This window comes from Natrix helvetica (genome assembly GCF_964273705.1).
Source record: "Natrix helvetica genome assembly, chromosome: 3".
In the NCBI taxonomy this organism is placed as follows: domain Eukaryota; kingdom Metazoa; phylum Chordata; class Lepidosauria; order Squamata; family Natricidae; genus Natrix; species Natrix helvetica.
This window is the reverse complement of record NC_138549.1, coordinates 50,577,816-50,595,541: the sequence shown is the minus strand read 5'-3', so window position 1 is coordinate 50,595,541 and position 17,726 is coordinate 50,577,816. Positions and strand designations below refer to the sequence as shown.

General features: G+C 43.0%; 1 protein-coding gene across 4 annotated transcripts in view; it reads left to right on the top strand.

The window, feature by feature from the left end:
• The window catches only part of SMPX (small muscle protein X-linked), a 53,716-nt gene extending 41,952 nt beyond the window's left edge, over positions 1–11,764 (top strand). For all 4 annotated transcript variants that reach the window (XM_081948660.1, XM_081948663.1, XM_081948661.1 and 1 more), the window contains one exon: positions 11,360–11,764. In XM_081948660.1, coding sequence (XP_081804786.1) covers positions 11,360–11,494 — 135 coding nt within the window. In that variant the 3' untranslated portion in view covers positions 11,495–11,764. The remainder of the gene's footprint in view (positions 1–11,359) is intronic.
• Positions 11,765–17,726: the final 5,962 nt, after the last annotated feature.

Below are 17,726 nucleotides of genomic sequence, written 5' to 3'. Positions count from 1 at the left end.
GAAAGGGCACAAAGCAAGAAAATGTAGGAGGTGTGAACATTTCTGATAAAAATACAGTCTGTACAGTTAGAGATTGTCAAATAAACTAATTTACTATCAAAAGACATATAATTGACTTTTGACACATCAAACCAAATTCTAATTTCAGATGCATGTCAGCATTCCTGAGAAGGGGAATCTAATGTGAGCAAGGATGAGTGAAAGGCAAAGACAGTGCCTTCATATTAGCAACTCCTTAGATAAAGAACAGGCAGTGCAACAAAAGAAGGGATATAGTGAGTAAATTATCAACTTTTTATTTACTTCCTACTACCCCCTTGTGGCCAGCAGATCATAATGTGCAAAATAACCAGTGCTCCTGGATTTGGAGTTCCAACACATGAGTCGTTGAAAGAAAATTGTGATTTTAAATGAAACTTCTGGAGTTAAATCTTTCTAGATAATAGCACAAAAACCCACATACTTCTTATTTATGATTTCAAAATGGAATGAACTTTCAGTATAGAATTTTCCATGCCTTCATTATTCCCTGATCCAGTGGGAAAAAACAATGTTAATTTGCAAAAGGAGAATGATTTAGCTGAAATATAAATAGATATAAGGAAATGGTCTTTCTTTCTTTCTTTGTACCATATTTTTCGGAGTATAAGACGCACCAGAGTATAAGACGCACCAAGATTTTGAGGAGGCAATTTTTTTAAAAAAGTAGGTAGGTAGAGAGAGGGAGCAGGAGAGGGAGAGAGAGGGAGGGAAGGAGGGGGGAGAGAGAAATGCAGTAGGTAGGTAGAGAGAAATACGGTAGGTAGGTAGGTAGGTAGGTAGGTAGGTAGGTAGGTAGAGGGAGAGAGAGAGAGAGAAATACAGTAGGTAGGTAGGGAGAGAGAAATACAGTAGGTAGGTAGATAGATAGATAGATGATAGATAGATAGATAGATAGATAGATAGATAGATAGATAGATAGATAGATAGATAGATAGATAGATAGATAAATACAGTAGGTAGGTAGGGAGAGAGAGAGTGTAGGTAAGTAGGTAGGTATATGTTTCCAGGTGTATTTATCCATGTGCTGGAGAAGGAAATCGCTGACAATCTGCAGCATCTAAGACTTTGTTTCTGCTGGCACAGCACTTGATCAATGTAATTCTCATCAATCATTTTAACTAAAGAGCTTTCCGAAAGGAAAAAAAAGTTTTTGCACTCTGCAAACCTCCCAAAAACGGCCTGTTTTTTGTGAAAATGGGCCTGTTTTTTTTAAAAGCATGAATAGCCTTGGGGGGGCTTGCAGAGTGCTCCATGGGAGGTGGGGGAGGGAAACGAGCAAAAAACGGCCCGTTTTTCGTCAAAAGATTTACATGCATAGCCTTATGGAGGCTTATAGAGTGCTGCTGGGGGCTGGGGGGAAAATTGAGCAAAACATGCCCCCTTTTTGCTCATTTCTGCCCTCCCCATCCCCCAGGAGCTCTCTGAAAGACTCCATAAGGCTCTGCATGGCCATTTTGGTGAAGGGGCGGGGCTTCGGGGAGCAAAAAATGCTGTATTCAATGTATAAGATGCACCCAGATTGTCAGCCTCTTTTTTTGAGGAAAAAAGGTGCGTCTTATACTCCGAAAAATACAGTAAATAAAGATATGCTATTATTTAGTCAATCTACCTTATGTACTAAGTGCCCTGACATAATGTGCATTTTGCAATTTTAAGGACTCCCTGAACAAACGAGAATCAGTTTTAGATTTGTGACTTCACACCATTATCTCTTTTTATTATTGGATAGTATCCTTGTCATTGTTGTGGCCTGCCAGCAGCCAGCAGAGCTGGCAGCAGATTCAGACTGTGAGGAGGTTGGGGAGGACTGCCTGGAATTTGGGGAAGGCTCTGATGAGGGCTCTGTGCCAGAGACAGAGAGGGGGCCAGAGCCATATGCCAGTTATCAGATGCCTTCAGAGTCAGACATCAGTGTGGCAGACGAACAGCTGGAGCCTGTTGCCAGTGTGCACATGTGCAGAGTTGCCAGATGAAGGGAACAGCTAAAGAACAGGGGTTGACTTGGGAGTAAGGCCACAAGTGGATGATGAATGGCCCCTCCCAGAGTATATAAAAAAGGAGCAAAAGGGGAGTGGAGTTTACAGGAGACAATTAATTTGATTAATTGGCTCGTGACTTTTAATATTTTGTTTCTCATAGTTTCATGAAACCATACTTGTTACAATGTACAGTATCTCTCCCTCATCTTATCACCAGCCATTGCACTCAAAGTGAAGAAGATGCCTCATTGAGAAATAGACCAAAATGCCATTTTTTCACAATCACAGCTGGCTGCAGGGTTTTAAATGCATCAGACAAGACAAATGCATGCAATATATTTTATCAATAGAAAAAGGGGAGAGGCCCTGTTCCTTTATTCATTTTTTTTCTCATGGATTGGATTCGTATGAAATATTATTGCACACTCATGTCTACGTGTGTATGTCTATGTGTATGCACACCAAAGATATATATTGTGTACCATAAACAAATGAAGTCATCAAGCAACTTGAGCAATGCATTTATGCAGTGGTGGGATTCAAGTAATTTAACAACTGGTTCTCTGCCCTAATGAGCAGTTTGACAAATGGCTCAGAAAGTTAGCTACCGGTTCCCCTGAAGTGGTGCGAACTGGCTCAATCCCACCACTGCATTTATGGTAATCCCAGATTAATTCTGAAATACGTTTTGTACTTGCTGAATAAACATGTATTCAGGATTGAGAAACATATACAACATCAAAATGGGTACCTATAATACCTTGCTCAATAGAGAAATATTGGAATCAGTGGAGGAATTATTTCAGGAGTTGAAGAGAATTGGCTAGCTAGTTTGAAAATAATTCAGAAGTGCCCTAGACCTCGCATAATACAACATTCATCTGCTATTCATTAAAACAGATTAACTTTCTTCAGGCTTCTACATACTTAAATCTGAAACAGTACATTTCTGTTTTAATAGCCCCATTATCTTTAACTAGTTTATTTTTTAAAAGCATTTTCAACATTTCTCAGATTCCCGTGTAATCCTGAAAAATGGCAGATAATTTTAGTTCATAGCAGATGGGAAGTGAGGTTAACTTGAGAGCTAAAGATTTTTTCCCAAAATTATTTGTTAAATGTACAATTGTAGAAAAAAAATCTTGAACAAGAGTTGAACTTGTCAATAATATCACATCATGTAGAAAGGAGGGATAATTCTCATTCAGATGAATTCCACCCATCAGTGGTATAGCTGTGGCACATGACTAGGTGCACACGTTAAAAATTGGGTACCCCTAAATTCTGAATAGCCAAATGTGAATACAGAACACGTTAAGCCCCAAAGAACTGTGGTAATGCCAAAATGATGACACATGCAACATAATTACATCAATGCCACACTGATGTATTTGGGTAAGATGTAAGTCATGGCACTTAACTGATTATATCATTATGAATGCATTGTCATTTGACCTCTTTGCTATTCTCCTTGGAAGTCCATGTGTGAGTGGTAGATACCATAATGAATTATTTGTTGAAGCACTCAAAAATTACCTAGTTATTCCTAAACAGAACAGGGCATGTGACAGGTATTTTGAATATAATCCCCCCTCCCCTGCCTTCCCACCAGCATCAGCAACATGGTCAATGAAAGCAATTATGAGAATTGTAGTCCAAATCATCAGGATAATATCAAATTGTTACCTGTTCTGTAAAGAAGAGAATTCCAATTTTGGTAATATGAACAATTTACTTTATGCTAGTATTGTGTTGTTGCAGAAAATCAGGAGATTTGGACTGTGAGATCAAGAAATAGCTTTATTTGGCCAAATGGTTCAGATAGGGACAAGACTTGTGGTTTTTCACAGGGTAATTCTGGGGTTGGCACAAAGTCTTGCCCAAAGACAAGTCTAAAAGGGGTGAAACCGTGCTGCTGTGCACAGAGTTGTTATACGCTACTTCAGCATGTGGTAACAGTTCAGTCCAATTATCTTGCTGATAATTGATAAAACACCGGAGGTACTGCTCCAAAACAGAGTTAGTCCTTTCACAAGCTCCATTAGTCTGAGGATGGTGGGCGGAGCTTAATCCCTGAATGGAGCCAATCAACTTCAAAAACTCCTTCCAGAAGAGGGAGGTGAACTGTACCCCTCTATCTGATATTATGCGCTCCGGCACCCCATGCAAACGGTATATATGTGTAACAAACAATTTAGCTAAAGACTTAGCTGAAGGGATCTTGGAACAAGGCACAAAATGAACCTGTTTAGAGAACAAGTCCGTGACCACCCAGACCACGGTATTTCCCTGACTCTCCGATAATTCGACAATGAAATTCATTGATATTTCCTTCCACGGAGATTCAGGACGGGTTACACCATGAAGCAGGCCTTGGGGCTTCCCTGGTGGCCGCTTAGCAGTAGCACATACAGGGCAACTGGCCACATATGATTCAATGTCTTTTTTTAGAGAGGGCCACCAAAATTGTCCTTTGATGAGATACAGAGTTTTCACAAACCCAAAATGCCCTGCCATGCGGGAATCATGAGCTCGCTGTAGCACCAAACACTTCATGCGTTTGGTGCTGTATACGTCTATATTCTTGTGTATGTATTGTCCATATATGTATTTTATGTGTTTTTTATTGTACGCCGCCCCGAGTCCTTCGCGAGAGGGTGCGGCTAACAAATAAAATTTTATTATTATTTATTATTATGCTTGCAGGAACATACAATTTAGCGCCTATCCAGGCCAGTTCATCTTTCATGGTGCATTCATTTGAATGTTCCTTAAACCAGGAGTCGGATTCAAGGCTTTCCTTGAGTTTGCAGATGAGGTCTTTTGTGACCTCCAACTTGGAATTGCTTTGGCTTCTGGTAACCATTGGAGCAGCAAGACTTTTCGCTGGGATGACTGGAAGTACCATGCTTAACTTGGAACTGTTGTATTGTGGGACTCTGGATAATGCATCCGCCATAAAGTTCTTCCCTTCAGGGATGTACTTTAGGGTGAATTTGAATTGGTTGAAATGTTGCGCTCAGCGCATTTGTTTAGGAGATAGCTTTCGAGGGGTCTTTAACGCTTCCAAATTTTTGTGATCAGTCCACACCTCAAAAGGGTGTTTAGCTCCCTCAAGAAAATGTCGCCAGGTCACCAAAGCCCACCTGACTGCAAAAGCTTCTTTTTCCCATATAGCCCATCGCCTCTCCGTCTCTGTCAGTTTTCGGGAGGTGTAAGCGCAAGGCTGCAGGTGCCCGTCAGTGTTTGCTTGAAGTAACACTGTTCCTACCGCCACATCACTAGCGTCATCCTGAACAATAAATGGTGCATCCATGTCCGGGTGTTTCAAAATGGGTTCAACTGCAAAGAGTCGCTTAAGTTTTTCGAATGCGGCCTGACATTCCATAGTCCATTTTAATGGCTTCCCCGGTTTGGGTTTGGCCTCTCCTTTTGACTTTAGGAGATTTGTAATGGGTAGCACAATGCTGGCAAAGGATGGGATAAATTGAGGATAAAAATCCGCAAATCCCAAGAAACTCCAATTGTTTGCGGGGTGCGGGGGGGGGTTGCCCATTTGGTAATGGCTTGGACTTTAGCTGGGTCCATCTCGATGCCATTGTGGGAGATGTGATAACCAAGGTAGTCAATTTTTTCCTGATGAAATTCACATTTAGACAATTTGGCATAAAGCTCCACTGCGCAGAGTTTTTTGAGAACTGAACGCACCAATGTCACATGTTCCTTACGTGTTTCCGTGTAAATAAGGATGTCATCGAGATAGACTATCATGCCTTTGTATAGGTGGTCATGCAAAACTTCATTTATTAGTTGCATGAAAACCACTGGTGCCCCCTGTAGGCCAAAACGGAGTACTCGGAATTGAAAACAACCAAATGCGCAGTTGAAAGCAGTTTTCCATTCATCTCCCTTTTTAATCCTGACTCTGTAATAAGCCTCCCTTAAGTCCAATTTTGTGAAAATCCTCCCTTTACCCAAATGGGCCAACATGTCCTTCATCAGAGGGAGGGGGTAAACATTGTGTACAGAGACAGCATTTAAGTTCTTATAATTCACACAGAGGCGAAGAGAGCCATCTTTTTTTTCTCTAAACAGCACTGGAGCAGCCACTCGGGGCCTGGCAGGTTCAATAAACCCCCTTTGTAAATTTTTATCAATAAATTTCCGTAATTCGTCCATTTCACAGGGGAGGGGTCATTGAGTAGATTTGGGGTTTTGGAAGTTTCCCCCCTGGGAGAATATCAATACTGCAATCTATTGCACGGTGAGAGGGTAACTTATCAGAGGATTTCTCACTGAAAGCATCCTTTAGGTCCCAATATTCTTTTGGGATTTTCTCCTCCCCCTCAATTTTTTCTTGTCCTGTGGCTGCTAAGTTAGGTTTAGCGTTAATGGGCTTTGGAGCCCCACCTCACCCTCAGGAGGTTTTGCGGATTGGATGTGCAACCACCCTTTCCACCAATTGATGCGTGGGTTCCACTTCCATAACCAAGGTAATCCTAGTATGAGACGCCGATCCATTCCTGGGGCGACAATAAAACTCATAGTTTCTTAGTGAGTTCCCATCCACATGTCTATTGGCTCAGTTACAAAATGGGCAGGGCTCCCCCCAGCTATTGAGCTGTCCAGCTGGCAAAAAGCAATGGGGACTTTTAAAGTTTTCAATTTCAGCCCCAGTTTTTCCACCATCTCAGACTAACGATGCAACGTGTGCATCCTGAATCTAAGACGGCCAGCATTTTTCTTGCGCTCCAGTAGAGGGCACTTTTAGTTCTACTTGGATAGTCATGGGGCCTGATCGGGAACTTACCAGACGTTCGTCGTCAGATTCGGTTTCAGTTTCTTCCGATGAGGAGGATGGTTCCTCCTCCCTTGGGGTGGGATGGAACTGCGCAGTCAGCTCCACCCCTTTCATGGCGGTTTCCCTTCTTTTCCCGGGCTGTTTGTCTGGTTTTCTCTCTCCCCCAGTAGTAGGTTTTTGTCTCATCTTGGTTGTGGCAGTTTGCTGCGATGTGCCCCTCCTTCCCACAACGGAAACAGGTGATGACTCGGGGCTTGCTAGTAGACCAACTTTTCCCTCTTTTTGGAACTCTTTGGAGGGCCTTGGGAGGGGAGTAGCCTTCTCTTTTCCACTGTCATCACGGTACTTGTCTCGGGCCAAGTCAATTTCCACATCCGCTGCCAATTCATACCAGTGCTGCAATGTGTGGGGAGCCCCCCTGTTTACACAGTTCTGGTATATATCTTTGTTTAAACCATCCATGAAGCCATCCAATAGGGCTTGTTCGGACCAGCCCCTCATATAAACAGACAATTCACGAAATTCTTGCGTATATTCAGCAACTGGCCTGTTTCCCTGGGTGAGGGTTTTAAATTTAGTTCTGGCTTTTCGCTCTGTGAGTGGATCATCAAAGTGTTTCCTCAGGGTGGCCATAAACCTATTGTGATCTCTCAGTATGGGGGTATTAGCGTTATGCAGAGCAACCATCCAAGCAGCCGCTTTCTCTTCTAATGCCAGGGTAACAATTCTTACCTTGACTTCTTCTGTAGGTAAATCCCCGCCAAACTGATGCATGTAATTCCATACTTGAATGAGAAAAAAATCCAAGATCTTTTGCCTCCCCACCGAATTTCGTTCCAAGTGGAGGAACTTTTGCCATCCGGCATCTGCGGGGCCCCCCTCCCCCTCTTGGGATGGCTCTGGCGGCCGCTGCTACAGGGATTGGGGCTCGTTCATCCTGATCATCACCACCATCCGCACCCCCAGTCTCTCTCGGGCAGAATAGACCCTCTGCATTTCTCTCCTCTGTTTCTGGGAGAAGATCTTCTCTTCCAGGACCACTCTCACGTAAACGTCGCCTCTCCCAAGCCTCTTCGAAGAGTTTCATGGCCTGAGACATCATAAGGTTCTCCTCCTCGACCTCCTGCCGCTCAGCGGCTGGGCGCCTCTGTCTCCTTGTGGTGATCCCAAATGGAGTTTCCTCGGGATCATACTTCTGCCCCACTCCCAATGTCCATCTAGGGCAAATGGATTGTTCTTCCAAGTGTAATCCAGCCATTCGCTCCATTTCCAGAGGGCAAGAGGATGCAGTTGCTCCCATGTCTTCCTCCTGGTCGCTGCCTGGGTGGGACATTCTTTTGAAGTTTGAGATTTTATTGCACTCCCCTTAAAAGGTGTTAACTCCAGGTTGAATGCGAAACTGAGATCTTGCTTAATGTCAGGGCAGCCTCCATCAGTAACCAAGAAAGAAACCACTCAACTCCATTTTTCAGAATTAAGAGTACTTTTACTGGTTATGAGTAGATAGCAGCTAGCAAAGCAAGATCTGAGGCAAAAGCGCACGTAATCATAGATATCAATATGTGACCCAACTCCCTCCCCCTAGTAACCCCATGCCCCAGTCCAATCCGCACACCACACAGGTGTCATGTGGGCTGCAGCTTCAAAACCCATCATCAGGTTGGTATGCCGGACGGTTGGCCTTGGCGGCAATTCCACTATCTGCGGCATGTGCAGTAGATGGTGAGAAAATCATTCCCTTCTTCATTCACTCCTGTGTTTAAGCTTCCCCTCCCAAATACCATGTTATCTCCCCCCATCCCTGTTTCAATGGCAGCTGAAAGCAAGCAGCAAAGCAGAGGCTGACAGTATGTCTGCTCAAGTTGACTGGTGAGTTCAGAAAAATGGATGCAAAAAGGACATGCATCTCATCTGGATTTTTTCTATAATTAGGAATTTGATTTTTCCAATTATATAAATTAGCCATTGAGAATGGAGCATATATCCACACCTTACGTAGCTCCCCCTCAACTCCTGGCAATAAAATTTTCCCTTAGGGGCTATTTGAGTTTTTGTCTCAACTGCTTCCCTTGGACTGGGTTTGTGGTCCACTTGATCTGTCCCTTAGGTAACCTTTATGGTTTTCTTCCTGGGTCTCCTACTTCTTCACTGACAAGCATTTCATATCAAAGATACATAGGTGGAGTGCACTGATGTCAGATACTCTCTCTCTTTTCTTTTTTGTAAAACAAAAACAAAAACAAAAAAACACTTACAAACATCAACAAAGACAAACATGCAAGTTAAAACAACACAGGAACTAAATGTTTCATTGAAACTCTTTTTTTCTTTTTTCTTTTCTTTCTTCCTTGAGGCTTGTTACTCATCCTGGTAACTGACTATATCTCAGGTTTTTTCTTTCTTTCTAAGAGTGTTGTATCCTGTCCACTCAGGACTACACATCTTACAACTCTTTCTTCTTCTTCTTCTTCTTCTTCTTCTTCTTCTTCTTCTTCTTCTTCTTCTTCTTCTTCTTCTTCTTCTTCTTCTTCTTCTTCTTCTTCTTCTTCTTCTTCTTTGTTCTGGGGTGCTCAGTGTCTTCTCTTTTCTAATTTTTTTGATCTCCCAGCAAGTGCTGTCCTATTTTTAAAGATCAAGATGTATAGAGTAACATGCATTGAAGAGGTGTTCGAGAAACGCTTCTTCACTGCACATGTTCTATTTCTAAGACACTGCCAACAATCTGGGGTGCCAGAGTATCACCGTCGCCTTCAGGAACTGCGGTGACTTAACCACCCACACAATTCTAGAGCCTCATTAGGATACGTCGGTTCCGTTAGGAAGGGACGCTATCCCAGGCTCAGGGGTGTGATCGGGCCCCCTCTTCCACTCTCAACCGAGTGGGTCTACAATTCCCACAATACTTGCCTGTAGGCGTCTTCTTTTCTCAGCCAGCGTTATTTATGAGCTTGTCTTGTTCTCGTGGTAGTTCTTGGATTGATCGGTGACCACCAAGTGCCAGAGTGTGGGCGGTGAGTCTCCTTCCAGAGAAACACTCTCTGAGGCACCTGAAGGTATGGCTAGACAGCCTCAATTGGGCACTGATTGGTCCATGCCATCCTCAGCGAAATACCGTTCCTCAATCTCCTGTGCTGGCTCACCACAAATTTTGCAGAAAACCAGGAGATTTGGACTGTGAGATCAAGAAATAGCTTTATTTGGCCAAATGGTTCAGATAGAGATAACAATTTTCTAAGATCTGAACAGCATTCTAATCCAAACACACATTTTTATATTGCATTCAAAGCATCAAAAACACGGAAATATTTTAAAGCATTCTTATTGGCTAAATTCCTTAATTCTAAGCAAGGAAGTGAATTCTACCGTATTTTCCCTTTCATGTCTAGGCTGCAGTAGGCAAATAAGAAGCACTGAATACATACTGGCTTTCAGTGACGTGCAGTCAGGGGAGGCAGGGGAGGCAGAGCCTCTCCGCTCTCATCATGAAAAGAAAAAAAAGAAATAAATTCTCCCCTTTTCTCTTTCCTCTCTTTCTTGCGCGTGCAAGCAAAATACCCCAGGATCACGGTGGCGGGGACAGCAACTCCTTCCGCTGCGCTGCAGAGAAGAGCCATGCTGTGCTCCTCAGCGCTAGCCTCAGATCAGCGTGAGCCGCGGTCCCCTTCATGTTGGCTCAGGAAGGAGGGGAATGGGACCATGTGTGCAGGAGGCTCCTCAGCGCCAGCCTCAGATCAGCACGAGCCACGGTCCCCTTCCCCTACACATGCAGTCCCATTCCCCTCCTTCCTGAGCCAACATGAAGGGGACCACGGCTCGCGCTGATCTGAGGCTGGCGCTGAGGAGCCTCCTGCACATGTGGTCCCATTCCCCTCCTCCCTGAGCCAACATGAAGGGGACCGCGGCTCGCGCTGATCTGAGGCTGGTGCTGAGGAGCCTCCTGCACATGTGGTTCCATTCCCCTCCTTCCTGAGCCAACAGGAAGGGGACCGCGGCTCGCGCTGATCTGAGGCTAGCGCTGAGGAGCATAGCGTGGCTCTTCTCCGCAGCGCACAGAAGGAGTTGCTGTCCCCGTCACCGTGATCCTGGGGTACTTTGCTTGCACACTTGCAAAGATCAAAGTTTCACAGTCCTCCCTTCATGATGATAATATGATGACGTCACCAGCCTCACCAGCCATAAACCTCACTGCACGTCACTGCTGGCTTTTGTGGTTAAGCTATATGCCTGACTCGTAGGCGAGACCTCTAACTGACTTGCCCTCCTTAGAATAGATGTTGTGGTCTGACATTTGTATTTCCAGAATTCAAGTTTCCGGTTCAAGACTCAGTGAATGTATAACAAAATAGAAGGGATAGATGGGGTCCCCAGGAGGTCTTATAATCTGACCCGGTTTCATGTTATGTCCAAATCTCGCTTTATGTATTGCCTTAGTGTTGTTAAATATATTCTTATATTCTAACCTTAGCTATGTAATGTTCTCTATTTCCTGATTCCTTGTTACAATCAATTGAAGAATAAAGTTTATTTTTTTATATAGAGTCTTCCAACTCCACCTGAAGAAGAAAAGAAAAAGACTCTCCCGGGAGCCAAGAAGCTACCAGGCCCAGCAGTTAATCTCTCAGAAATCCAGAATGTAAAGAGTGAACTGAAATTTGTTCCAAGATTTGAATAATAAAAGAAATGAAATTGTATGTAGAAGATATGATTCATACCACTATCTGTGTGCTGAATCAAAGGAAAATTACTTACATGCATAGGATTGCTTCTGAAGATGAATGAGAAACCGAAACCCCACATTAGAAATGGTTTATTCCTGTACAATATAACTAATATGTCTGTGTGGATTACCTAAAGCTGCCTCAGGAAGTTATATACTTCATTAAAATCAATATTTTCATTTTCAAAATAAACTTTGGCATAAGCAGTATGAGTTGCAAAGAAATGGTATGTGAAGTGAGTCTTTTTTCTAGGTTCAGTACCTGACAATGTGAATGTGGTGTATTTGCCAATATGATCCTGCTTGTAACTTTTCAAAGTAAAATAGCTTGTTCTCTTCCTCCCACTTCCAGTTAGGTATTTGTTTAGTCAAGTAATGATAACAATAATATGATCATACTTTAAAAACAAGAATAGTGTGTTTTTGTGATTTTCTAGGGTTAAGTGATGCAAACTTAAATCCACAAACCTTACTGAGTGAACTTGGGATAGTAACTATATTTTAAGGAACTTCTTAAAGGACTAGTTTGATATCTATAAGTCAAACCGTATAAGATCTCTGTTTTTTTAAAATAAGTAAACTGCTAACACTGCATTTTGTCTTATAATATTTCTGATCCTAACCTGGTGGCGTATAATTCTTATTAGGAGGACACTATGGTTGTCTTTTTGCTCAATCACTGTGCCTCATTTTTTTTATTTGAAATATCGGCTGAAAATATCTGGTAAAGTAAAAGAAAGCCCAATTTACTATCAGAGCCCAATGTGGCCAGTTAGCACTTGATTCTTTGAATCTGAACAGGCAACTGTACTTCCTTATTCTTCTGTGGTAGCTGTTTTGTTTCCAAGTGGTGTCTACAAATCTTGCAGCTCATATTTTTTTAAAGTGTTCATAAAAGCTAGATATATTATGTGTATGAAATGTCCATCCTTGAATGTCATTGCAACCAGTTGTAATTTCTTAATGTATATGTCCGCATCCTCCTATTTCTACAAATTATGTCAGTGGTTTAATTTAATTCCTCAGCAGGAAATTGCCTTATGAAATGAGGTATACCTGGCAAAAATTTTAAAAATACTATTTTTATTATTGTGAGCTAAAGTACCATATTTTTCGGAGTAAAAGATGCACTTTTCCCCCCTAAAAGAGGGTGAAAATTTGGGTGCGTCTTATGCATCAAATGTATTGTGTTCACTAAATTTCAGCCAAACCCCTCATTTCTTTCTAGATGATAGGAACCAGCTGCCCTATCATTTACTGTATTTAGAATTGTAGAATTCATTGAACATATTCCCATATCAATGTGCTTAAGGCTGTAGTCCTATTTTTATTTAAAAAGCAAATATTACTTCACTTAACAATAGTGAAACAGAACATTGGCAGATACATGGCTTAAGAGGTGCAGGTCCTCTAAGAAAAATCCATCAGGTTGCACAGGAAAAGTGTCCATTTAAAATAGTCAAACACTAAGTAATGATGTAACTAGCATAATTTTTTTAACTAGTTCCTTCAATGACATTCATTTCTGGAATAAAAATGCATATCTTTTATCACAGATTATGTAAAGTCATCCTTGAAAGAGAAAAATAAAACATTTTTTTACCATTTTCTAATAGCAATAGCACTTATATACCACGCCATAGTGCTTTATAGCACTCTCTGGGTAGTTTATAATGTCTGCAATACTGCATTTGAATTACTGCACCACCATGGCTGTTCTAACAACTGCTACTTTCTTATAATTTCACTTAATACCTAGCAATGTTATGTCATAATAAAAAATATTATGATAAAAATTTATTCAGAACAATTTTGATAATTTACTTTGACAGGGAAAAATGTTGAAGTGTTTTAAAGAAGTAATTTGAAATTGAAAAAGCACATGCAATCTCCCCACCACCACCTTTAAAAAAAATCATTAAAGCAGACAAATACTTGGCAAGGTTTACAAAACAGCTTCAAATTATTTCTGTAGGCACAGGAATGCATAGCCACTTCATTTGGCTTTCTCCTCATCCATCCAGCAGCAGAAAGTTATGAAACAGCCACAGGTGCCTCAAAAAAAATCATGTCTATTTTTATGACCTGAAAAGAGAAGCTTCAGTATTCCCATGAACTGCAAAACAATTTTTTCAAAAGGTTTGCACATTTATTTATCTTTTTTCCCAAAGGAGAATAATATTTCATGATTGGAAGGTAAAATTGGCTTGTTTTATCTACTTATTCCAAGATTTTTCATTATCCATTCATATAAACTTCAGTCCACAGGAGTCTTTGTGACTCAATTAAATCCTAAAGAGATATCTTTCAAGTAAATTCAGTTGTCGGTTTTTGTTGGTTTGTTGCAGTGGTGGGTTTCAAAAAATTTTGGAACCTACTCTGTGGGTGTGGCCTCCTTTGTGGGAGTGGCTTTCTGGCCATGTGACTGGGTGGGAGTGGCTTGCCAGCCATGTGACCGGGTGGGAGTGGCTTGGCAGTCATGTGACCGGATGGGAGTGGCCAAGACGATGTCACTGAATTTTTTGCCCCAATGGATGATCTACAAAAAGAAGATATAAAAAAGGAGATTTATTATTTTGTGCACTTACTACTTAAATAAGATTAAAATAAGTACACAAAACAATAAAAGAGCTACTTACAGAAGGTAAGTAGCTTACTACTTACTACTTGAATTTCAAAAGGGATAAATACATATTTAATTTTACACATGTTAACAGCTGTTGGAATTGTGTTTGCACAACAGTGGAAAAAACAAAGATGAAAATGAATAAATATTAGAATGTGCAAGAATGAATAAATTGACAATTAAAATCAAGAAGGCTTCGAATACTTTTTCACGTGGAATTTGTTTTATCAATTGCTAACTAACAGAAACAGCAATTAGAAATCTAAAAGTATGAAAGAAAACACCAATTATGAAAGGAAAGGTCACTAAAATGTATAAGGAAATATTATAAGTACTTGATCATTATTAATGTGTAGATAACTGTGGGACATTACACACCCACACACACAAACTACGACAGTGCCAGGAAAACACCAAAAAATAACAATTTTCCCCCAAAAGACTGCAGATGAAACCAGTTTTTTCCCCTAACCCTAAGAACAAGAAAGACAAAACCACTGGAATAAAAACCATCAAGGCATTGTGGGAAATTATAAAGGACAGTGCCAGGAAGCTCACAGAACCAGCAACCTTCGGGGAGAGGGGGCGGTCTAGAAATCAAAGTAAATAAATAAATAAACCACCTCACAATTACCTAAACAACCAGGTATCACACAGAAACACACAAAATCTGGCAAAGCTGCCTTGCACCAACCTGGCCTGCCCATAGAAAAGCAGCCACCTTGAGACACATAAACCATGCACCAACCTGTACACTTAAAAGCAACATATTGCATCACAAATAAAACATTTGCAAAAAAGAATAACATTGCTTGTAATAAACATTCTATAAACAATAAATAAATAAAAATTCCCTAAAAATAATTTAAAACCACCAAGCTCAGGGAACACCAAGGACCCTGCTGCGGTCTCCCTCCCTCCCACCCCCACTCCTCTTCCTCCTCTCAATATATCCCACTCTCTCTAGCATTGATGATGATGATAATACCTGGTTTGGGTATTATCTGCAAGAAAACAAGCAAGCTCAGAGAGCACCAAAGACCACACAATCATCGCCCTCCTCCTCCACCTTCTCCTCTGTAGCCCATTTTTTCTATATATTTTTTCTGATAATACCTGGTTGGGTAATGAGATGCCTGCAAGAAAACCACCAAGTTCAGAGAACACCAAAAGACCCCACAGTCCTCTCCCTCCTTATCTTTTTCTTTTTTGTCCTTGGACTTCTCCTACTCCTCCTCCTTTCCCCACAACCCCATTCCCTTCTAGCACTGATGATGTTACCTAGTTTGGTAATGAAATATCTGTAAGAAAACCACCAAGCTCAGAAAGCAGCAAGAATCCCACTATCCCCCACCTCCTCTTTCTCCCTTTCTTTCTCCTTTTTGTCCCTTCTTCTCCTTCCCCTCCCCACTCCCTTCTAGCACTGATGATGTTACCTAGGTTAGGGTTACTGGGCAACACATGTGTGTGTGTGAGGCTGGAGTTACGCCCCCCCATGCACCCTCCCTCCCGGAGGTCGAAGTACCTCAAAGGGACAGGCAGGCTGCCACAGCTCCACTGAGGACATTTCTGAGAAGAGAAACTTCTCCCATTGCGCCCGAGCTGGTGGAGTGCCGGCAACCGCCGGCCCGTCACCAGGGAGACAGTCAGTGAGATGAACCGCGTGGTTGCTCAGATCACACGGGCGCAGCCAGACCGGAGAAGTTTCTCTTCTCAGAAATGTCTTCTCAGTAGAGTGCGGCAGCCTGCCTGTCCCTTTCAGGAGCTCCACTGAGAAGACATTTCTGAGAAGAGAAACTTCTCCGGTCGGGCTGTGCCCGTGTGATCCAAGAAACCACGCGGTTCACCTCACTGACTGTCTCCCTGGCGATGGGCCGGCGGTTGCCGGTGCTCCACCAGCTCGGGCGCAACTGGAGAAGTTTCTCTTCTCAGAAATGTCCTCAGTGGAGCTGTGGCAGCCTGCCTGTCCCTTTGAGGTACTTCGACCCCCGGGAGGGAGGGTGCATGGGGGGCGTAACTCCAGCCTCACACACACACACGTGTTGCCCAGTAACCCTAACCTTTGCACTCTTATTCACGCTCTCCTCGGCTCCTCACGACTGCAATAGATGTCCAGAATTGGCTTTTGGGGCTAGGGTTTCCGGTCCCCGCCACTTCTGGACGTCTATTGCTGTCGTGAGGAGCTGATGAGAGCGCGGAGAAGAACGCAAAGGTTCTTGGCAATCTGGGAAGCTATGAAAGTGGCTGGGAGAGGCTCGCGGCTTGGTTTAGCCTCCCTGGACATCACAGCAGCAGCCCCAAGTGCGCCGATCTCGCCATTTTTTGCATCGGGGCATGCTGCAAGGGGGGGGGGGGGAGTGAAGACCTTTTCCAGCTGGCGTAATGACTTCCCCGGACTTGCTTTAGTAAGCACGGGCCCGCACCTCCACCACCAACAATCCGGAAAAGGTCTTTACTCCCTCTCTCTTGCAGCACGCCCTGATGCAAAAAACGCCAAGGCCTTGCAAGGGCCCCGAACTTGGGCCGGCTGCACCGCGTAAGTTCCTGCTGCCACCCCACCCCCACGCTTTCTGGCGGCCCTGTGGTCCTGCGCTGTAAGCGAGCCCAGGATCCTTGCAAGGCCGCAAAAGGTCACCGGACTCGTTTATAGTGCAGGACCATGGCAGCCCTCCCCCCCGCCCCACGCTTAGTTGCAGCTTACTTACCTTCTCGGAATTGGCAGGCAGCAATAGAGCGCCAAACAGGAAAAAAGGTAAGTGGGTTTAGATAGGGTTCTTAGAGGTGGGCGAAGCGGTTGGTGAGGTAGCCAATCAGTGAGTGGTGGGTGGGGCTAGGATAGTGCAGACGGGCAGGGGGAGCGAGCAATGGAGCAGCTTCTGGATGGGTGGGGTGAGCGAGCGAGTGAGTGAGTGACAGGGGCGGGGCAGGAACTTACTTCCGGGTTCATTGACCATCTGGTTCGCCCGATCCGGTGCGAACTGGCAGAAACCCACCACTGGTTTGTTGGTTTTAGATTGTGTTTTATGGGCAGATATGGAGGTTGTAGAATGAGAGAGAATGTAAAAAGGAAAAATAACATCAATGCCCTTGAAAACCTTACAAAAGACCCACCATTTACTCCTTGAATAGTACTAACAGTACTAAACAGCATTAAACAGTACTTGAATAGTACTAAACAAATTTGAAAACATGGAAAGAAAATTGGAAATTGTTAAAAATGAAGAACAAGATTAATCAAACGGGAGAAGACTGGAAGTGCCTCAGTGAAACAGTCAGAAAATCCATGGCCTCTGAAGAGCTTCACATAAATTCCAGCTGACAACCCATTGCTGGGGATCTTCGGATCAGAACTTTCCTGTAGGGAAAGTGAAGAAGGAGTTGCATCTCAATAGACCCAGAGGAACATAACGGGTTCCTTGCAGGTCAGAGATTAGCTCTCTGAATCGGCAGTGGGGGAGGTGGCATTGTAAAATGGCTGCTACAAAGCTGAGGCATCTGGAGTAACCATTGAGCAGGAGTGGTGATTGGAAGGAGTGTTGAGACCTGGTGAGAAGATTTAAA